At 40.9% G+C, this 23,866-nt stretch overlaps 1 protein-coding gene across 2 annotated transcripts in view; it reads left to right on the forward strand.

Moving 5' to 3' along the window:
- Positions 1-23,866, forward strand: part of Gtf2a1l (general transcription factor IIA subunit 1 like) — a 45,430-nt gene that overhangs the window by 492 nt on the left and 21,072 nt on the right. Inside the window, exons 2-6 of one of the 2 annotated variants that reach the window (XM_021217809.1) lie at positions 1,765-1,866; positions 2,134-2,254; positions 18,701-18,756; positions 20,450-20,534; positions 22,613-23,178. In XM_021217809.1, the coding sequence (XP_021073468.1) occupies positions 1,765-1,866; positions 2,134-2,254; positions 18,701-18,756; positions 20,450-20,534; positions 22,613-23,178 (930 nt within the window). The remainder of the gene's footprint in view (positions 1-1,764; positions 1,867-2,133; positions 2,255-18,700; positions 18,757-20,449; positions 20,535-22,612; positions 23,179-23,866) is intronic. The other variant, XM_021217811.1, reaches the window with a different exon arrangement.

A 23,866-nucleotide genomic window follows, 5' to 3' on the forward strand; every position in this document is an offset into this window, starting at 1 on the left:
TAAGGGAACCCTAAAGAGCAGCCTCACGCTCTAATCCTAGTTATTGGAACATAGCTGGTTCATGCTGTATTACTTCCTAACCCGAAATGAGAGGTGGTGTGATTTGAATTGTTGCCTCATGATCTTCCCTTGCCTTGCCCTTTAACATCTTAATACTTAAATAGGAAACGCTCTAACACCGCCCTAAGGACAGCTAAACCCCACAGTGAGAAATCACCGGCAAACGGGCACTTGTTAGATCCATCAAATTAAAATTCCCAAGTTGAAGGCAAAAACCACTGTCAACAGATGCCCATTTCCAGAAGGACAATGGACAGCCAAGATAGGTTTGTGTCTGTAAAGTCTGTATGCAGCATAAAAGGTTCCATTTTTAGAGACATACTCGTGTATGTTCATTTTATGTTTTAAGAAGTGTAAAGTATGGATGCCCAGATATAAGCTTTCCATGAATACCAGTTTGCCTGATTGTTATTGCCAGTGTGATAAATTTTTTTTTTTTTGAGATACTGGTAAGATGGAGGTCCAGACTATATATAGTTTTAATAAAGATAACATAGAGAAAGCAATATAAAGTTTAACGGCGGTCCTACAAGAGAGACATGTTCAATACTTATTTCGCTTTTGAAAAATTGTATTTTATTGGCTTCTTTTGGACTGCTGCTGTTAGACTCCAAGGGCAGATCTTAAAAGATGTTTTTAGCCCTAGGGGTTTTCCCTGCAGCTCTTAAGTGTGATCTTGTAGCTGGGATTAAAACAGAAGCCTACCTTTCTCAGGGTAGACGGAGAAGCAGCGGCTCATCTGGGGGGCACTTAGTCTTAATGGGCATGCCTGTGAACAACATTTAAATGTTACTGATTGGCCTATTCATAGACTTACCCTGGGTCTTTAGAAGGATTAGTTTAAATGGTGCTGCTCCTGGAGTGAGCATTTTTGTGGAAAGCATGAAAAGAGCAGCCCAGGAGAGCCTCAGTTTTCATTTGGTTTGAATTAAGCAATTCTGAAAGCAACTGGAATCCTATTCTACTGAATGTTATCTGAGGCCTTTGTCTGAATCTGTCTGTGTCTCTCTCCCTCTCCCCCAACACACGCACGTACGCACACGCACCCCAGAAAGGCTGAGTGTATTTCATATGCTTCTACTGCTTATGCAGAGGAACAGGTGGCTCTGGGTAGGTTCTGGCTGATTTTGTTCTGTGGCTTGGCTTGAATGAACATCTTGGGTTTGTTCATGAACTTATTCATGACGTACAGGGATGTGGTTGTGCTTTTGCTTGGCCGTGCTCTCAACTGCCCTCTCTCCAAGTCTACTTTGGAAGCAGGGCAGGCTTTGATTGTCCCACTTTTAAGGTCTGAGATTTACTTATATCTTTAGTAGTTCACTGATAGTGGCTACTTTGAGAAAATGGTAGATTGGAAACAGGGGCTTGTTTGCAGCTGCTTTTAATTTCCCATTCAAAGAGAAGCAGGCATGTTAAATATACAAAAAGCCAAGTTGTATAAGCACAAGTATACCCATATGTCTCGAGATTACCCCAGGTTCCTTGCAGTCCTGCGTTCAGCCTTGCGGATAGGGGCCTCAAAGGGATTACAGGCAGCTAATACAATTTATAAGGAGCCACAGTGCACTGGGGCGGGATGTGCTTAATAACCTTGTGCTAGTTTTTCTTTAAATGGAGGATTAGAGAATATATCTGCATGTCTCTTTAAGGCAAAAGCATTCTACTTGAGAATGAAAACCCTCTAACAATCATTATTTCATGCAGCCCAAACTCTACCAATCTGTAATTGAAGATGTAATTGAGGGCGTGCGGGACCTGTTTGCCGAGGAAGGCATTGAGGAGCAGGTGTTGAAAGACCTGCAGAAGGTTCGTGCTTACTGGACTCGCGTGTGTGTGTGTGTGTGTGTATGTGTGTGTGTGTGTGTGTGTATGTGTGTGTGTGTGTGTGTGTGTGTGTTTCATCGTCACAGCCTGAGAAGTTACACTTCCTCCTTCAACTGTGTTAGGATATGTTCCTTGTGCCAGCCACTGAAAGTATACACACTTAAGAAAAATGAAACAGTGCATAATCATAGTGATTGTTTTAAAACAAACAAATAAACAAACAAACACGTTTTCTCTTTTCCCTTGCAGCTCTGGGAAACCAAAGTGTTACAATCCAAAGCCACAGAGGACTTCTTCAGAAACAGCGCGCAGGTGCCCCTTCTCACTCTCCAGCTGCCTCATGCCTTACCACCAACACTGCAGTCCACAGGTCGGCAAGAGTTCGTTAAAGACTGTGTTCTCAGAACAAATTCATATGTGGTAGTGATTTTTAGTCAGGGTAATCAATGTTCTTAAGGTAGAGGGGGCCTCACCTTTTCTATGATTCAATGAAAGGAACACAGTGTATGTGTTGATTAAAAACAACAAACAAACAAACAAACAAACTCAGGTTGTTAAAACTAGTGTTTAAAAATTTGGTAAAACTGGCAACCATTACTCTAGAGAAACTAAGGGGACAGTTTGTAAGTTCAGAGTGACTGCTGTTATGTCTGTGAAGTTGACTGGGTGTTTTGAGGAAGGCATCCCGTGGGAAAGGTGGGTACTGGAATGTTTGCTTGCTCCCTTTTTCTTTCTTCCCTTCTCTCCCTTATAGTTTGGGCCATAGAAAGTAGTGGCAAGGGATTAACTATATGCATTTTATTTTATTATTGGATTTACTAAATCTAGAGCTTTGCTTCTAAGGGAAAAGTTTGCCTAGATTTATGTATGCCAATTTAGACTGGTAAAGACTAATAAAAGATTGAAGGAATAGTACTCTATCTGGTCTCTCTTTCTTTCTTTCTTTCTTTCTTTCTTTCTTTCTTTCTTTCTTTCTTTCTTTCTTTCTTTCTTTCTTTCTTTCTGATCTCTACAAGCCCTAGGTTGCTTGAGCACACATCTGGGCATGTATACATGAATAGATTCTGTTGGTTTTAGCTGAAGTTTATGAGTATAGTGTTTGTAACAAGGAAGGGTAGTATTTGAATTACATTGTCAGTAATAATTAGATTATTCTTTGTACGTTTGGGAACATTTTTATAAAAATCCAGTCAGCCACAGTGAAAAGAACATGCCTGTCAGTGGGACAGGGATAGACACAGCTCTGCACCACTACCCACTGCAGGCTGAGGACCTGTTGGGGACCTCAATTCAGGTAAAATGGGATCCTTGGCTTCAGTGCAGAAAAGAATTTCCAAGGAGGGCAGAGCTTGGGTTTATTAAAACACTATGTGTATACACACATAAATATGTATATATACTTATCCTTTTAAATGAGTTTAATTCAAGGTGACAATTCAGAACAAAGATGAAGCAGTAGGTTCTGTCAGGATCTGAGATTGGGTTTATTTTATGATATTTATTTATTATTTATTTATTCATTTATTTGTTTTACCGGAATGTATTACAATGTTCACTAGGCTCCAAGAGATTGGTAAGTAGTAGCAAGGGATGTGCTAGCTGGGCACCGGGAGTGGAGGAGGCCAGCCCCTTATCCCAGGCACGGCTGACGCTTGACCTGCCTTCTGAATGTCCTTCCCTACTGCCTTTAACGATACTTTCTCTTTCCTTCTTTCCTCCTTTTCTTTCCTTCTTTCTCCTCCTGAAAGTGTTCTCTTTCTCACCTTGGCCTACATCTTGGGCTGTTTCAGGGGATTCTGGCCCAGCTTAGCCTGCTGTGGTGCCTGTACTTGTTCCACAGACCCTGGTCCTGTGCCATAGCATTTCTTAATAGATGTTAAGATGAGGTCTGAGAAAAGGTGTGGGATAGGCTTCTCCAAGAGCTGCCTTTTGCCTTCTCTGTAGCAGGCATACACAAGGTTTTCGTGGGTTTGAGGCTTTTCGTTTTGAAGCAGTGCTAAGTACTTAGGTTACAGGTGGTTCCTAAGGGGTCCCCAACAGGGTTCCAGTTGAGTCGGCGACACTCCAGAACAGGGATGTGGAAGATGGGAGATCTCTTTATAAACAGAGTCAATAGTCTTGTTTGAGAGTTCCAGAAAATGTCTTGGTAAAGGAATAAGGTCCTACTTGAGGTCATCCATACCTGGGTTGTTGCTATTTTAAAAAAAATACTTTGGTATAAAAGAACTATTATCCAGTGCCTGGCAAACACAGAAGTGGATGCTCACAGTCAGCTATTGGATGGAACACAGGGCCCCAGTGGAGGAGCTAGAGAAAGTACCCAAGGAGCTAAAGGGGGCTGCAACCCTGTTGGTGGAACAACACTATGAACTAACCAGTACCCCCAGAGCTCGTGTCTGTAGCTGCATATGTAGCAGAAGATGGCGTACTTAGGCATCATTGGGAAGAGAGGCTCCTTGGTCTTGCAAACTTTATATGACCCAGCACAGGGGAAGGCCAGGGCCAAGAAGTGGGAGTGGGTGGGTAGGGGAGCAGGGGCAGGGGGGGGGGATAGGGAACTTTCAGGATAGCATTTAAATAAAGAAAATATCAAGTAAAAAAAAACAAAAACAAAAACAAAAACAAAAAAAACCCTATTATCCCTGGGCAGGCAACCTTTACAGGAAATGATAGTTTTTCTAGAATTTTAAAAAGTATTATTTTATTTCATGTGCATGGGTGTTTTGCCTGCATGCGTGTCTGTGTGCCCCATATATTATATGTATGGTACCAGTGGAGGTCAGAAGAGGGCAGCAGGTTTCTTGGAACTGGAGTTACAGGTGCTGTGGTGCTGGGACTGGAACCTGGGTTCTCTGAAGGGCAGCCAGTGCCTTTAGGCTCTGAGCCATCTCTCTCCAGTGCCTGTGTTTCTTGATTCTCAGCAGGCAAGAAGCTTCAGCTAGATTCTTTTTGCCTCATACCTTCCATTAAAAAAATAGTTGAAGTGTGGCAACAATTATGAAAATGAAATAAATTAGCAAACTGATATTGAATTACCAAGCATAAAATTCCTTACTAAGCTTAAAATTATGTTGTTGCTCTATAAGGGTCAGTCATAGGAGGACTGGAGAGATGGCTTAGTGGGTAAGGGCACTTCCTGTGCAAGCATGAGGGCCAGAGTTTCAATCCTAGCACCCATGTAAAGGTCTGTATGTGCTCTTGAGAGCATCATTTAATCCTAGAGCTGTGAGAGATGGGGAGGGGAGGATTATTGGGGCTTGCTGGCCCCCAGCCTAGCTGCAGGTTCAGTGAGAGACTATTTCTCCAAAGGCAAAAGGCAGAGAGTGATAAGAGTAGGACACAGTATGTTCTCTTGTAGCCTGTGCAAGTAGACACACACATGTGCATATACAGCACACATATCACATACATACATGCGCATATTCCACATACAAACACCAACCACACATGTATATACCACATGAACATATGTCATACACATATATCACACGTGTATATATCACACACCTACCATACACATGCACATACCACAGATGTGCATCATATGTGCATACATTGCACACACACATGCCCCCTCTGTCCTATATGTGTATATACCTTACATACATACATATATTGCATATATAATATGTATATACTGCTCATATAACATGTATATACTGATCACATAAACATGAGCATACAACACACACACACACACACACGCACACATACGCACACACACGCACGCACACACACACACACACACACACACACACACACACACACAGAGTCACAGGAGTTTTGTTGTGAATGTGACAGGCTGACCAGTTTTATCAGCAGTTGTTTCTTTGTGCTTTCGTCTCACCCTCTACTGCTTTGTCAGGAGATTCCCTTCACCACCACCCTGCTTAGCACTTTTGCAAATCTCAATACTTTTTTTTCCCTTTGAGGTAGGAACTTATCCTAGAACTCACTCTTATCACCCAGGCTGGCCTCAAACTCCGTTATCCTTTTCCTCAGCTTCTGAGAGCTGGCACTGCAGGAAGGAGCTACCATGCCTTGCTACAGAGCCTCTGGTTCTCAGTTAAATAACCCTGAAGGAAGCAAGGCTCTCGTAGTTGAGTATGGGGGCATGCGTGAGGCGGAGGAAAGCACTTGAATGTCTTGTCATCAAAGGCACAGTTAGAAACTTGTCATCTTCCTTGTCATTCACAATTGCAATACTCCATTTTACCCGGAAGATGGTAATATTACCAGTGATTTAAATCACAAAACAACCTGGCAAAGGCTGGATTGAGTTAGATTTCACTCAGCACCTTATTTTTGATTCTGTCTTGGAAGTTAGAATAATAGAAATAATTACATTTAAAATATTTAAAATAAGACAGCTTTTCTTATTCTCTTCCTTGAAATTTACAATGAAGATGCTTAGGAAGGCAAGTGCATTACAGACCCTGCTCTTATCTGTCTTCGTTCTGGGTATCCTTCAATAAGAGCCTCAAGATAAATTGCCTCATAAAATTGAAGTACTTCTTAATTGTATCTTCTCATGGTATGCTTTAAAAAGCCTGATTAAAATAACTTAAATGCTACAATCTTTTTATTTCTTCTGATAATGAGCTGAAATGAAAATCTACAATTGAATAAGTCATTTACATCTGCCAGTTCTGTTTTTCAAGCTTGTTTGCTTTGTTAAATTTTTTGGCTATATTATTCACTTCTTAGGAATATTCTGTGTTACCAGTTTTCAACATTTGTTTATTTTTTAAAATATGGGTTTTAGGCTGGGAGGCAGCTCAGTGGATGAGTACCTGCTGCACAGGTGAGCACTGGGGTGCAGATCCCCAGAGAAACTGGCAGGTGTGTGTGTGTATATGTGTGTGTGTGTGTGCATGCTTGCGCGTGTGCATGTGTGTGCGTGTGTGTGTGTGTGTGTGTGTGTGTGCGTGTGCGCATGGATACACTTGCTCACTAGTGGAGGTTTGAGGACAACTTTGTGGAGTCTGTCTTTTTCTCTGCTCTCACATAAGTTCTGGTTATCAAACTCAGGTTGCCAGACCTGCACAACAAACACCGTTGTCTGCTAGGCCACCTCCCTGACCCCCATACCTATTTGTAACTTAAATTTTATTGTATGTGTTTAAACTGGGTAGCATGATGTTATGCTGTACATAGAGTGTTGATTAGGTTATGTAAATTAACATGCCCATCACTTTAGAGCTAACCTATTTTTTTAAAGTGTGGCAAGAATCTCAAATCTACATTGATAGGGAAAATCTCGAGCATAACGCAATGTTAGGAAGGGCCTCCACGTTGCACATCTCACACCTAGACTTCAGAATGAGTACTGACTAAGCATGTAAGGTATAGTAATAATCAAGGCACAAAAATATTTAATAATATTTATTCATTTATTTTTATTTCTAACTATGTTTTTAAAATTTATATATTTACATCCCAAGTACTGCCCCCTCCCGTCTCTCCTCCCAGGGTTACTCCCCCATTCCCCCTTTTGCCTCTGAGAGGGTGCCCCCCCAGTACCCCCCACCATAGTAGATCAAATCTCTGCAGGATTAGGAGGATCCTCTTCCACTGAGGCCAGACAAGAAAGCCCTCTGCTACATACGTGCAGGGCTTGGGGGTGGGGGCGGTTGTCTCAGACCAGCCCACACATGCTCTTTGGTTGGTAGCTTAGTCTCTGGAAGCTCCTATTAGTTGGCATTGTTGGTCTCCTGTGGGGTTGCCATTGCCTTCAAGGCCTTCAATCTTTCCTCTAACTCTTCCATGGGGTTCCCAACCTTAGTCCAGTACTTGGCTGTGGGTGTCTGCGTCTGTCTCAGTTAGCTGCTGCCAGAGCCTCTCAGAGGACAACCATGCTAGGCTCCTGTCTGCAAGCACAGCATAACATCACTAATAGTGTCAGGGATTGGTGCATGCCCGTGGGATGGGTCAGTCACTGGCTGGCCATTCCTTCAGCCTCTGCTCCATCTTTGTCTCTGCCTTTCTTTGAGACAGAGCCAGTTTTGGGTTGAAAGCTTTGTAGGTGGGTTGGTGTCTTCATCCCTCCACTGGGGCTCCTGTCTGGCTATTGGAGGTGGTCTCTTCAGGTTCCCTATCTCCATTGTTGGGCATTGTTTCCCTGGGAGTTCCTAGAGATTTCCCCCACCTTCACCCCTGGCAGCTGCACATTTCCATTCTTTCTCCTGGCCCTGGGGGCCTCTCTTCTCCCCATCCCCCATCTTGTTCCCTATGCCCCTCCCCTTCCCTTCCCCGACTCAGGTCCCTTCTTTCTTCTGCCTCCCATGGCTATTTTGTTCCTCCTCCTAAGTGGGATTGAAACATCCTCACTAGGGCCTCCCTTTTTATTTATCTCCTTTGAGTTTTTGAGTGTATCATGGATATTCTGTACTTTTTGGCTAATATCCACTTACCAGTGAGTACACACCATGCATGTCCTTTTGGGTCTGAGTTACCTTACTTGGGATATTTTCTAGTTCCATCCATTGCCTGCAAAATTCATGATGTCCTTGTCTTTAATAGCTGAATCGTATATCATTGTGTAAATGAACCACATTATCCATTCTTTTGTTGATAGACTCTGGGTTGTTTCCAGTTTCTGGCTAATATAAATAAGGCTGCTATGAATATAGTGGAACACGTGTCCTTGTGGTATGGTGGAGCGTCTTTTGGGTATATGGCCAGGAGTGGTATAGCTGGGTCTTTAGGTAGAACTATTTCATTTTCTGAGAAACCGTCAGATTTATTTTCAGGGTGGTTGTACAAAATTGCAATCCCACCAGCAATGGAGGAGTGTTCCTCTTTCTCCACATCCTCGTCAGCATCTGCTGTCACATAAGTTTTTGATCTTTGCCATTCTGATTGGTGTAAGGTGGAACCTCAGGTTTGTTTTGATTTGCATTTCCCTGATGGTGAGGGATGTTGAACATTTTTTTAAGTGCTTCTCAGCCATTCAGGATTCCTTTAAGAATTTTCTGTGTAGCTCTTGTAGCCCACCTTTTAAATTGTGTTATTTGGTGTTTTGGTGTCTAACTTCTTGAGTTCTTTATATATTTTGGATATTAGCTCTTTGTAGGATATAGGGTTGGTGAAAATCTTTTCCCACTCTGTAAGTTGCCTTTTTGTCGTTTGCCTTAGAAACTTCCCAGTTTCATGAGGTCCCATTTATCAATTGTTGATCTTAGACTCTGAGCCAGTTGGTGTCTGTTCAGGAAAATTTCCCCTGTGCCATTGTGGTAAAGGATATTTTCCACTTTCACTTCTATTAGATTCAGTGTATCTGGCTTTATTTTGAAGTCCTTGGTCCACTTGGACTTGAGCTTTTTATTCTTCTACATTCGGACATCTAGTTAGTCTAGCACCATCTGTTGAAGAGCTTTCTTTTTTCAATTGTTTGGATTTGGCTTCTTTGTCAAAAATTAAGTGTTCATAACTATATGGGTTTGTTTCTGGGTCTTTGATTCTATTCCACTGATTAAACCTATCGTTTCTATACTGATACTGTATGTTTTTATTTTTCTATTTTTGTTTTTTTTTATCTGTACATTGTATTTTCTTCTTTTTTAAAAAAAATTAGGTATTTACTACATTTACATTTCAAATGCTATCCCCAAAGTCCCCTATACCCTCCCCTCCTTGCTCTCTTACCCACCCACTTCCACTTCTTGGTCCTGGTGTTCCCCTGTACTGGGGCATATAAAGTTTGCAAGACCAAGGGGCCTCTCTTCCCAATGATGGCTGACTAGGCCATCTTCTGCTACCTATGCAGCTAGAGACAGGAGCTCTGGGGGTACTGGTTAGTTCATATTGTTGTTCTACCTACAAGGGTTGCAGACCCCTTCAGCTCCTTGGGTACTTTCTCTAGCTCCTCTATTGGGGACCCTGTGTTCCATCCAATAGCTGGCTGTGAACATCCATTTCTGTGTTTGCCAGGATGCCCGTATGGTTTTTTATCACCATTGTTCTGTAGTACAGCTTCAGGTCAGGGATGGTGACTTCCCCGGAAATTATTTTTATTGTTCAGGATCGTTTTGGATGTGCTTGTTTTTTTCTGTTTTTCCATATGAAGTTGAGAATTACTCTTTCAAAATTTGTAAAGAATTGTGTTGTAATTTTGATGGGGATTGCATTAAATCTGTAGATGGCCATTTTCACTATGTTAATCTTACTGATCTATGAGCATGGAAGATCTTTCCATCTTCTGATATCTTCTTCAATTTCTTCTCATACAGAACTTTCACTTGCTTAGAGATGCACCAGGGTATTTTATATTATTTGTGGCCTCTCTAATTCCTTTCCCAGCCTGTTTTTCATTGTATAAAGGAGGGCTACTGATTTTTTTGAATCAATTTTGTATCCAACCACTTTGATGAAGTTGTTTATCAACAGTAGGAGTTCTCCAGTAGAATTTTGGGGGTCACTTATGTATACTATCATATAATCTGTGATTAGTGATATCTTAACTTCTTCCTTTCCAATTTGTATCCCCTTGATATCCTTTTGTTGTCTAATGGCTCTAGCTAGAACTTAAAGTACTATATTGAATAGATAGTGGGCAGTCTAATTTTAGTGGGATTGCTTCAAGTTTCTCTCCATTTAATTTGATGTCAGCTATTGGCTTTCTGTATATTGTTTTTATTATGTTTAGATATGTGCCATGAATTTCTGATCTCTCCAAGACTTTTTACATGAAAGGGGTGTTGGAATTTTCAAAGGCCTTTTCAGCATCTAATGAGATGATCATGTAACTTTTTTGAGTTTGTTTATATAGTGGATTAAATTGATTGATTTTCATATATTGAACCATCCCTGCTTTCCTGGGAAGAAGCCTCCTTGATTGTGGTGAATGATGCTTTTGATGTGTTCTTGGATTCGGTTTGCGAGAGTTTTACTGAGTATTTTTGCATTGATGTATGTAAGTGAAATTGGTCTGAAGTTCTCTTTTTTTGTTGGGTCTTTGTGTGGATTAGGTATCGGGTGACTGCAGCCTCACAGAATGACTTAGGCAGTGTCCCTTCTGTTTCTATGGAATGGTTTGAGGAGTAGAGGTACTAGCTATTCTTTGAAGGTCTGGTAGAATTTTGCACTAAAATCATCTGACCTTGGGGTATTTTTGGGTGGGAAGTTTTTAATGACTGCTTCTATTTCCTTAGGGGTTTTGGGACTGTTTAAATGGTTTACCTGATTTTAGTTTAACTTTGGTATGTGGTAACTGTCTAGAAAATCATCTGTTCCATCTAGATTTTTCAGTTTTGTTGAGTATAGGCTTTAGAAGTAAGGCCCAATGATTTTTTTTTTTTTAATTTCCCCAGTTTCTGTTGTTATGTCTCCCTTTTCATTTCTGATTTTATTAATTTGAATACTGTCCCTGTGTCTTTTAGGTAGTTTGGCTAAGGGTTTGTCTATCTTGTTGATTTTCTTAAAGAACCAGTTCTTGTTTTTGTTTTTTGTTTTTTTTGTTTGTTTGTTTTTGATTCTTTGTATTATTCTCTTTGTTTCTAATTGATTAATTTTGGCCCTGAGTTTGACTATTCCCTGCCATTTACTCCTCTTGGGTGTGTTTGCTTCTTTTTGTTCTAGAGCTTTCAGATTTGCTGTTAAGTTGCTAGTATGAGATTTCTCTAATTTCTTTATGGAGGCACTTAATGCTATGAATTTTCCTCTAAGCACTGCTTTTATTATGTCCGATAAGTTTGGGTATGTTGGGCCTTCATTTTCATTGAATTCTAAAAAGTCTTTAATTTCTGTCCTTATTTCTTCTCTGACTAAGTGATTATTGAGTAAAGAGTTGTTCAGTTTTCATGGATATGTGAACTTTCTGTTGTTGTTGAAGTCCAGCCTTAATCTGTGGTGATCTTATAGGATGCAAGGGGTTATTTTGATAATCTTGTATCTGTTGAGGCTTGTTTTGTGTCTGACTATATATGATCAATTTTGGGAAAGGTTCGTACAGTGTTGAGAAGGTATATTCTTTTGTTTTGGGGTGGATGGTTCTGTAGATATCTGTTAAATCCATTTGGGTCATAACCTCTATTAGTTTCACTGTGTCTCTGTTTAGTTTCTGTTTTGTTGACCTGTCCATTAGTGAGAGTGGGGTGTTGAAGTCTCCCACTATTATTGTGTAGGGTTCAGTGTGTGTTTTAAGCTTTAATAAAGTTTCTTTTATAAGTGTGGGTGCCCTTGAATTTGGGGCATAGATGTTCAGAATTGAAAGTCACCTTGGTGAATTTTTCCTTTGATGAGTATTGAGTGTCCTTTCCCATCTCTTTTGATTACTTTTGGTTGAAAGTATATTCTATTAGATATTTGAATTGCTACTCTCGTTTTCTTCTTGTGTCCATTTGCATGGAAAACCTTTTCCAGCCCTTGACTCTGAGGTAGCGTCTGTCTTTGTTGCTGAGGTGGGTTTCTTGGATGCAGTAGAATGATGAATCCTGTTTACGTATCCACTATATATATTAGCCTGTGCTGTTTTATTGGTGAATTGATCCCATTAGTGTTGAGAGATGATTGACAATGGTTGTTAGTTCCCGTTATTTGGTTGTTGGAGGTGGTACTGAGGTGTATGTGATGCTGCTCTTTGCTGAGAGATGACTCATTTCTTGGGTTTTCTTGGGTGTAGTTATTCTCCTTGTGCTGGAGTTTTCTTTCTAGTATCCTTCGCAGGGCTGGATTAGTAGAAAGATTTTGTTTAAACTTGGTTTTGCCATGGAACTTCTTGGTTTCTCCATCTATGGTGACCGAGAGTTTTTCTGGATATAGTAGTCTGGACTGGCATTTGTGGTCTCTTAGGGTCTACAAGACAACTGTCCAGGATCTTGGGGCTCCTAGAGTCTGTTAAGAAGTCAGATGTAATTCTGATAGGTCTGCCTTTATATGTTACTTGGCCTTTTTCCCTTTCAACTTTTAATACTCTTCCTTTGTTCTATACATTGAATGTTTTTATTATTATGTGGTGGGAGGATTTTCTTTTCTGGTGTTCTGTAGTCGTCTTTTACATTTATAGACATCTCTTTATGTTGGGGGAGTTTTCTTCTATGATTTTGTTGAAGATGTTTTCTGGCCCTTTGAACTGGGAATCTTCACTCCCTTCTATTCCTTCTATTCTTAGGTATGGTCTTTTCATTGTGTCACAAATTTCCTGGATGTTTTGAGTTAGGAACTTTATAAATTTGATGTTTTCTTTGATCGATGTATCAATTTCTTCTATCGTATCTTCTATGCCTGAGATTTTCTTTTCCATCTCTTGTAATCTGTTGGTGATGCTTTCATCTGTAGTTCCTGTTCTCTTTCCTAGGTTTTTCATTTCCAGACTTGCCTCCATTTGTGTTGTCTTTATTGCTTTTATTTTCATTTTTAAGGTCTTGGGCTCTTTCATTCATTTTTTTTCTCCTGTTTGATTATATTGTCCTGTATTTGTTTAAGGGATTTATTTCTTTCCTCTTTAAGGGCTCCTGTTTTTCTGTATTTGTTTAAGGGAATTACTTATATTCTCTTTAAATGCCTCTATCACCTTCATAAGTGGGATTTAAAGTCACAATCTTGCTTTCCAGGTGTGTTAGGATATCCAGGACTTGCTGTAGAAGGAGAGCTAGGGTCTGAAGGTACCATGTTTCATTGGCTTCTGTTGATTATGTTCTTGTGTTTGCTTTTTACCATCTGTTTGTTTCTGGTGTTGGTTGGCCTAGGTTTCCCGAGATGGAGCAGGCCTCCCAGGAGGCAGGTGAAGCTGTGTGTCCTGGGTTAGAGCAAGTGTAGGTGCAGATCAGAAAGGAGATGGAGCTCAGACAGGGCAGGACTCTGTGGGTTCCCAGCAGGATGGAGTATTGGGGTGGGGGTGGGGTCTCTGCTTAGGGTAGGTCTCCTGGGACTCAGGCAGGGTTGTAGCTTAGCGTGTGGGGTGGTGTTCAGCTCCCCAAGTACAGATGAAGGAAAAAAGGAAATGTTTTAAAAATGCAGGTTAGCAAATCAAGATTTTGAAAAATCCAACACCATTTTTGAGAAGACAATCCTTTTCCATTGACCCCTTTAGTGTCTTATTGAGAATTAATTGATCATACATGTGTGGATTTATGGTACACCCCCTCCCACCGTGTGTGTGTGTGTGTGTGTGTGTGTGTGTGTGTGTGTCAAGTGAAGAAACAGCTGAGACCTCACATCTTGATCCATAACCAAAGAGACCCATTGGGAATGGTATGGGTGTTTTTAAACCTCCGAGCCCACCCCCGATAACTCACCAAGAAGGCCATACATCCTAATCTTCCTAGACAGTCCACGTCTGGGAACCAACTATTCAATGTGTGAGCGCCTGGGGCCATGCTCTTTTAAATCATACACTATGTGTCCCAGATTGGCCTCAAAACTTGTGATCCTCCTGCCTCAGCCTTCTGAGTATAGGAATTTTAGGCATGTGTCACTCTCAGCATACCCTTTCAAATTTCACTTTAGAAATCTCTTTTTGATTAGAGGTACAGATCTTTTAAACCTTCTTTATTGAAGTTATGCATAAGTATTTTTTTTTACATTTTTATATGTATAAATGTCTGTTTAATATCTGTGTGGCTGTATGCCATATGTGTGATGGTGCCCAAGAAGGTCAGAAAAGGGCACTGATCCCTGGAACTGGAGTTATGGACGGATATGAGCTGATACGTGGGTGCTGGGAATTGAACCTGGGTCTTCAGCAAGAGCTACAGGAGGTCTTAACTACTAAGCCAACCCTCCAGCCCCCAGTGTTTGCTTTTTTTAAATGCTGTCATGCTTGATTTCTTTTTCAGGTAGGTTGTTTTTATTCAGAAACACAACCGAATTTTTTATTGTTGTTGATTTTGGGTTGTGGTTTTTCAAGATGGAGTTTCTCTGTGTAGCCCCGGCGGTGCTGTAACTCAGTAGATCAGGCTGGTATCTTACTCAGACATCCCCCTGCCTCTCTCTCCTGAGTGCTGGGATCAAAGGCGGGTGGTACCACCACCTGGATCACAATTGACTTTTAAAAATTGACTTGAATCTAAAACTTTATAGAACTCACTGATTCATTTTTTGTGGACTCTGTTGTTTTCTGTGTGTTGGTTTATATCATTTGCAGATAGAGCTAATTCTGCTTTCTCATTTCTGGCTTGTTTGCTTTTTCTTCTCTTAGATGATCTTGCTAGAGTGTCTGGTTTTGTATTGAACAGATATGGTGAGGGATGGGCCCTTACCCTTTGGAGATCACAGAGGAAAAGCCTGTAGGTCCATTCCCCTTTTATGATGACAGCTATAAGTTTTCATAGTCCTTAAACAATTTGTTGCTTATTTTTCATTGTGTATATATGTATGTCTTTGTGTGGGTATAGGCATGTATGTACAGGTGCCTCCAGAAGCCAGAAGAGGATGCCTGATCCTCTGGAGCCGAGTAACAGAACTGAACTCAAGGAGTGCACTCAGCGTTGAGCCATTTCTTAAGCTCCCATTGTCTTTATTTTGTTAAGAAAATGTCTTTAATTTGTAAACTGTTGCATTTTAAAAATTTACTTATTAATGTATACATGTGTGTACAATATATATATATGTGTGTGTGTGTATGTGTATGTGTAGGCCAGAAGACAAATTTCAGGTTGGTTTTCTTCTTCCACTTCGTTGAGGCAGGGACCTTCCTATTTCTGACATGCTATGTATTTCAGGCTAGCTTGCCTCTGAGCTCCTGGATGATTTTTATTTTTATTTATTATTATTATTAATTATTATTATTATTATTATCTCCATCTCCCATCTTGCTACAAGAATGGTAGGATTACAGATTCATGCTAACACACCTGACTTTTTATGTTCTGGGCTCTGTAGATCAAGCTCATATGTCAGGGTTATGTGGCAAGTATGTTCCTGCTGAGAAATCTGTCTGGCCTCTTCTGTTTGCTTTCATGAAGAAAGTGTTGACCAGATGGCCTAGCAGTCAAGGTGTGTTATAGGAATTGTTTGAATCCCAGCTTGAGGTTTCTACCTGGCTTTTGGTTTATTGAGTTCCTGGATGAAAGACATATTCACAGCCTGTATATTTACAATAAGCCTTAATTAGCATGAGAGCTGGGCAGATACCTAGCCTCTATGCTATTAGAATCTACTTTCCTATTGATAACCCTTAATTATTACTTTCAGGCTAGCTTGCCTCTGAGATCCTGGATTATTATTATTATTATTATTATTATTATTATTATTATCTCCATCTCCCATCTTGCTACAAGAATGGTAGGATTACAGATTCATGCTAACACATCTGGCTTTAGTTAACTATAGTTGACCAGCCCACAGGGCCACAGATCTTTTGTTTGTTTGTTTGTTTTTTGTTTTTGACTCAACTAGCCCATTGGCTTCTCCTTCTCCCTCTGAACCTTCTTCCCGAAATGGTTCTCTTCTCCTTCTCCCTCTCTTCATTTTTCTTCCTCATGGTTCTTCTCTCCCCCCAAGCCCAAGAAACCTTAACCCTGCCTATGTCTCTTCTGCCCAGCTGTTGGCTGTCAGCATCTTTATTCACCAATCAGAAATAACTTGGGGGGCAGGGTCACAGGGAGCCTCAATTGAGAAAATGTGTCTGGAAGACCAGGCAAGCCCATAGAACATTCTCTTATTTAGTGATTGGTGGAGCAGGACTCAGCCCATCGCGGATGGATGGTGCCGTCCACGGGCTGGTGGAAGCCATGAGGACCTGCATCCCTCCGTGGCCTCTGCATCAGCTCTAGGTTCCTGCCCTGCTTGAGTTCCTGTCCTCACTTCCTTCAGTGATAGGTTTTGATGTGGAAATGTAAAGTCAAGTAAACCATTTCCTCCTCAAATTGGTTTGGTCATGGTGTTTCCGCAGCAGTAGTAATCCTAAGACATGTGGCTCACATTTTAAGATTTGTCTAAACTCAAAATGAAATCAGGCACTGCTATAATGTATCAGAATTTTGGTTGTGGATTAGAAAAAGGTACTTACAAACTTTCATATTGTTGAACCAGATTATTACGTTGAACATTTTAAAATTATGCTTGTAGAATTGGATTCTTGCTATTATTATAACATTTATTGTTTTGAATTTAATGTTTCTTGAATACATCTATGGAATCTAAAGTTATAATACTTCATTTGAGTCAAAATACATACTTAATGAAAAGTTACTTGGTTATGAAACAGAATTGAATGTTTTAAATTTTCAGCCAAGCTTAACTTGTGAACCTCACATTAAAATTAAGTGGGGCCTGCTTAGAACTGTACAGTTCTGTCAGTTCTGGCTTTTAGTCTGAAACCCATGAAGAAGTGTGTTCTCTTATAGCTTTGTTTGATTCCCTTAAACAGAGAGAATTGTCCTTTAAGAGTTTTTACGAGGGACTTATGAGAGAAGGTTTCTTGCTGGTTTTCCTCAGGATTCAAATGCCAGAGAAGATCCTGTAGCCCCCAGGTGTAAGCTGGGGCAGCACCAGCTTTGCTTGCTCCAGCTAATTATGACATTAATACCTCCGAGCTCCTGCCACTCCACTTGTTTGTCATTGGCTTTTCTAACAGAATGCCTGCTAATAAGCTAAGCCATAGACGAGTTGAGGATAAAAATAATTGTGTGTTTCTTTAACCATCAGTGCGGTAGCCTCACTTGTATTTCACATGGAGAGGATGGTTAGCTTTGAGCTGTTTGTTGTGTGTGATGGAGCCATTCTAGCATCAAAAACAGACCTTGGGGCAATTTTCCTTGGTGTAGTATGTGAAAAAAGAGCCATAATTAACATCACACTCAACACATACATTGCTGCATAAGCATGCTAAAAATATCCTGCCTTTATTAAAGGCAAAATGGCATTGCTTTTAAAAATTACTTTTAATTTATTATGGCGTTCTCATTCTTGTGTGTCATTGTCTTTAGTTGTAATGCAGCCCTCGGTCTCCATCTGACTCCCCCACCACAGTCCTGCCTGTCTAGTTTCACCACACACATTCGTGTCACACAGGTTTTAAGTCCTGGTTTCCCATGAGAGAAATCATGAGCTATCTGTCATTGTGAGTGGCTTTGTGTGTCATGTAAGGACTTTCAGTTCTACATGTTTCCTTGTAAATATCATAATTCCACTTTTCTTTTAAAATTACATTGTGTACATGCACCACATTTCTTTTTAAAATTTTCTTTTTAATTATGTGTCTATGTCTGTCTGTGAGTGTGTATGCTCCTATGAGTGCAGGTACCTGCAGAGGCCAGAGATCGCAGCTCCCTATAACTCCCCAGGGTTGGAGTTACAGGGGGGCCACTTGACATAGGCATAGGAATAGAAGTCAGGTCTTATGGAGGTGTAGCGCTCTTACTCGCCAGGCCATGTCTCCACCCACTTATTCACTTTCTTCACTCATGGCTGGTGTTTGTCTCTGAGTGTGTGCTTTTTATCAATAGTATCATCTCTAATATGTTCGGATAATGGTCTTTCCCAGGTGAAAGGTTGTTGAGAGTGTTAGAGCCTCTTTCACTTATCAAAGACAATTTATATGTTTCTTATAGATTTCTGAAGTACACTCTGCTTGATTTTAATGAGAGAGTTGACGCTGATAACTTAAAGCAATTTAGTTGTGACATCTTTTAGGTTGCCAGGAAATGTACAGTTCAATACTTTCCCCTCAGATGGAGCCAGTAAGTTTAGAATTTAGCTTGGTCTAACATGACCTATTGAGAATATATTAGAACAAAGTATAATTGACTGTGATCAGAATATATTATATAAAAATTAATTTCAATAAAATATATATTAAAAATGAAATTACCGACCTGTGGCAATGTAAAGAGGTAGGTTCTAATGGCTGTGTCCCACCTTGTTCTCTGTGCAGCACCGTTGCTGATCCCAGCTGGAAGAACTCTGCCGAGTTTTACGCCAGAAGACCTGGTATGTAGATTGTCCCTTCATTGAGGGGTGCAGAGTGTTGAGCACAGATGTAGTGCATGGCCCTCAGCTTGAGTGGGAGGAGATGTGGGAACCCAGAGGCTCTCAACAATGGACCCTGGGCCTCAGGAGCCTCCCTCCCGGTTGTCAGCCTCAGTGAAGTCATGCATCAGAGTTAGGACATTCCTGACATTGTAGCATGTGGGATTTAATGTGCCATGCAGTAGCACATACCTGGTACCCCCTATGTAGGTAATTTTGATGTATTTTTCCTCCTGATTTTCTTTTCTTCAAGAGTAGAGTGATGGCTTTTCATTTAAGTAGAATATTTTGCTCAATTTTTGTTGTTGTTTTTGCTTTGGTGAAGGAGAATTAATTTTTCCCTCTAGGACTTGGAGGCAGGTAATACAATTTTATGTGTTTATAGAAATTGAGTAGTTTTCAGATAGAGGAACAATTCCTTTTCATATTTCCTTCCCATACCATGGCATTTATGGTTATAATCCACAATCTATTTCACACTGTGTTTTAACCCACGGACTGCCTTTCTGAGGCATGAATCTTAGCAGGTCGGCCGATGACCTTTATTAAGATCACCTGTGAGGGTTTGTTTGACAGTAGCTCTGCTTTGACAAGAGACCAATGGGACATCTATGTCTTTGAGATTTATGGAAACATCATTTTCCTTGATTACAGAAATACTGTGCTGTAAAAAAAATAAAAACAAAATTTGCAAGCAAACTGCGAAAGAGCCTACTCTTCAAAGATAACTATTGTAATTCTTAGAAATGTATTCACTTATTTCCTGAATGCTGTATTATCTTTCGGGGGTACACAGTAGAATTGCCTTCCATACTGTTTCTGCTATCTCACTCTCTCTCCCTCCTCCACTTCTTCCTCCTTCCTGTTTCCTCCCTTCTTTCCATGGTCTGCCTCCTTAACTAATACTGAAGAACTCTCTCTGCAAGTAAATGAAGAGCTGCCATATGGATTGCCACAGTTTAATTAAGCAATATTTTGTTGATGGGACATTTAATTTATTTCCATTTTCCCTTGTAGAATTATTACTGGTTATATTTGCACATGTCTGTTGTTTGTGAGACAATCAGGTCAATTCCTAGAGGTTGAATTTTTGAGATAGTGGTCATGCATATTTTAAATTATGGCATTTGCAAAATTGTTCTCCCAAAGAATTGTCCCAGTTAACACACACTCTTACACAAATAGTTAGAGAAAAGCAATTTCTATCACAGCCTCAGCAACATTGCACGTGACTTACGCCAGAGCAGAGTCTAGCTCTTGTTTCAAGGGGAGAGAATTTATTTTGAGCCAAAATGTGAATGACCACAGGCTAAGAACATGGGTACAGTCTACCATGAGTGTTGTGTTTACCACAGAAACGTTTATGTGATCTTCCATAGTCACAGAACAAAAGACACAAGTCAGTGTATTTAGTAAATACATGAAAAGGACATCAGGCAAGCAGGTTACAGCAAAAAACAAAACAAAACAAAACAAAACAAAACAAAAACCAAACCAAAACCAAAACAAACAAACAAACAAACAAACAAAAAAACAAAAAAAACAAATGACATCTCTTGTAGATTTTGGGTGCTGGGTTGGGGGAAGCTGTGGTCAAATCATGGCTTTGACTCTGATCCTTTGCAACTTTGTAATATCCACTTCTTATGTCTAGAACACCGCCAACTGTGGTGCAAACTTTGCCTTTGCTGGCTATCCCATCCACGTCCCAGCAGGCATGGCCCTCCAGACGGCATCTGGTGAGAGCTTTTCTAAGGGTCTTTCTTTGGTTTTAGCATGGTCATTAAGTTATGTGATTTAAAAAAAAATGTTTTTTGAGAATTTCACACATAATTTAATGTATATTGGTTGTTTCAACCCCTTACCATCATGATTTGTAATAAATGTTAGACCAGAGGTGAAGGGAACCTTTAATAAAACTTTTGACGTAAAAGTAAGCACCAACTGCCCTTGTTAGGAAAGCGGTGCAGCGTGGAAGGCACAGAGCAGCGTAGACGGCACCGAGCTGGACCTGGCCCGGGGCCCTCATCAGTTCTCTTCCCTTCTCACTGCAGACCTAGTAGATAGTGTTTGCAATTCAAATTAGCTAGCTTAATATTAGGGGCCGGAGAGATAGCTCAGTGGTAAGAGCCCTTGTTCCTCCAAAGGACCTGGGTCTAATTCCCAGCATCTACCTGATATCTCACAGCCATCCATAAATTCCAGGGGAACTGATTGATGCCCTTTCCTGACTTCCATGAGTACTGCATGCATGTGGTGCACATACATACATGCAGGCAAACATTCATACACATAAAACAAATCTTAAAAAAATAATAGAACATTAAAATTGTTCATGTACTCGTATGTCTATGGGGTGGGTATATGCATATGACTCACCGTGTTTATGGAGGTCAGGGGACAATTTGTATCTGTTGGTTCTTTTCTGCTACTGTGTGAGTCCTGGGGACAGCTTGCTGACCCATTCCCTCAAATTTAGCAATATAATATGAAAGAGTGACGAAGGCTGACCAGCCCCTACCTCCCCCTACTCTAGAGTTCATGGCTTAGGGGAAAGGAAATGGCTTGTGGGGTTTTCTCTTGGTTTGAAAGATATGCCAGATCTATGTGGGTTGTTGGGAAGTGTAAGTATCTAATCCAATGTTACAAACAAGTTCCTTTTAAGTTGGTTTTTTTTTGTTTTTGTTTTTGTTTTTCAAGACAGGATTTCTCAGGGTTTCTCTGTGTAGCCCTGGCTGTCCTGGAACTCACTTTGTAGACCAGGCTGGCCTCAAACTCAGAAATCTGCCTGCCTCTGCCTCCCAAGTGCTGGGATTAAAGGTATGAGCCACCACCCCCGGCTTTCGAGTTGTTTTAAAGGAAAAGGAAAAGAGACTTAAAAGATCAAATTATTCTTTCTGGAGAGCTTTGTCTGATGCAAATCTAAAGTACATGGAATACATTTTCCATGACTGCTTGTCAAAACTCCACTATGTGCTAGTAACATTCATGTTTCAAACGGAGGAAGCTCATAGAGCTCATGGAGGCTCATGGCGGCCTGTATGACCAAACCATGTTGGTTAAAAAGAGGGAGAAAAGGCTTGAGTTAAAGCGAAAACAAATATATTTTTTAAAAAGTATGGATATTTATTGCAGAAAATACAAATTCCTAGAGACAACCATTATTAACTTATAGTGATATACTGCGGGTTAGGGTTTGTTTGTTTGTTTGTTTCTTTTTTCTTTCTTTTTGTTTTTATTTTTATTTTTATTTTTGTTTTTGTTTTTCTTTTTCCTTTTCTTTTCTTTTCTTTTCTTTTCTTTTCTTTTCTTTTCTTTTCTTTTCTTTTCTGAGGCAATGTGAATTCTCCTATCCTGGGCTAGGGAGATGGCGGGGGAAGAGTGACTGCACAGGACCTGAGGACGTGAGTTCAAATCTCCATCACTCAGAGGAAGGCTAGTGCTGTGTGGGCCACGACAGGAGGCTCACTGGGACTTTCTGGTGCTCAGTCTAGCTGCTGCCTCCAGGAAATAAAGCAGAGAGCAAAAGCACTATACACTGATGTCCTTCTCTGGTATCTGTGAGCACACCTGTGGACATCACACACACTTAAACACATACCACACACAGACATACAGACATATACCATATGCATCACATACACACCATACATACATACTCACTCATACAGATTCATGCATACACACACATACATGCTCACATACACTCACACTTACACCACACACACACACACACACACACACACACACACACACACACACACACACATTCTTTGAAAGAGAATTGTACTTACTGTTTCATTTTCTCCTTTTTAAGGTCACCTTTACAAAGTCAATGTACCAGTCATGGTGACACAGACTTCTGGGAGAACAGAAATTCTCCAGCATCCATTTCAGCAAGTCCTTCAGCAGCTTGGGCAGCCTTCAGTAATACAGGCCACTGTTCCAACATTGCACCCATGTTCTCTTCAAGCAGCAACTGAGAAATCCCTCAGAATGGAAGCTGTGCTGCAGCTGCCTACCATGCTGCATCCTACTCCCGTGGACAGGAAGCATGTAGAAGATGCTGCCAGCGACAGGCGTGTTCTCCCTGGAAATGAGCTGAGGCCACAGGAGAGCTCTCCGTACCTCAGCCTTCCAGGAGTGGGCTTCCCTCCTCAGGTTGCTCTGACAGAGTCTAGCCTGGAGCCAGTGCTTGGTGTCTCAGCGAGCCTGACTCAGAGTCTGCACGGTGGCCCTTTCTCACAGGGCCCTCCAGGCACTCTCCACCACCACTTGCTAGAGTCACAGCTTCACAGCCTTAAAGACAGGATATATGGATGCGACTCCATAAAGCAACTGAGAAAAACGGAGGAGCCCAGCAGCCTCCATGTGTCAGAGAAGGTAGGGCTTTGCGTTCATAGGGGGAGGCCTGTGATCAGAGGTCATAGGTTTTACTTTTGCGGTGTAATATTAATCAGAATTATATATGTTTTGATTTTCCTGTAGAAAATTGTTTCTTTTTTGTGGTGTCATGGCTAGTTCCAAATTTCAGTTTGAGTTAGGGGAAGAAGTGGGCGGTGAGTGTAATAAAAATACACTGTATGACATTCTTAAAGAATTAATAAAAACATATAAAATTTAAAGTCAATTTTCTCTCACCTCTGCAAACATAAACTCTTACAGCTAATTCCACGTGTCCAGTTTAGTCTGACACAAAGAGCAAAGCGTCAGGCTGGCCAATAGATCAGCCACTCCCTAGCACAGCTTGGAGCCTGCAGCAGGGCACAGTTATGGACCACATGAGCATTTTACCTTCAGAATATTTAAATAGTCTTCCCTCTCCTGCCTCCTTGTCCTTCCCCTTCCCCCCTTTCCTTTCTCCCTCCCCCCCCTCCTCTCTTTGTCTTTTATGTTGCTTAGATCACCTCCAGGCCCAGTAGATGCTAGGCAGGCTCCGAGCTGCAAGGAGGACGGTTACAGTGATGGACTGCATCCAGAGTGTGCTGTAAACTCTGACCAATGGCCTTGAGAAGCAAGGCGTTCTGTTTGTGACTAGTTCAGATGTTCGTGGCTAGTTCAGATGTTCGTG

Source organism: Mus pahari, chromosome 18, assembly GCF_900095145.1.
Source record: "Mus pahari chromosome 18, PAHARI_EIJ_v1.1, whole genome shotgun sequence".
Classification (NCBI taxonomy): domain Eukaryota; kingdom Metazoa; phylum Chordata; class Mammalia; order Rodentia; family Muridae; genus Mus; species Mus pahari.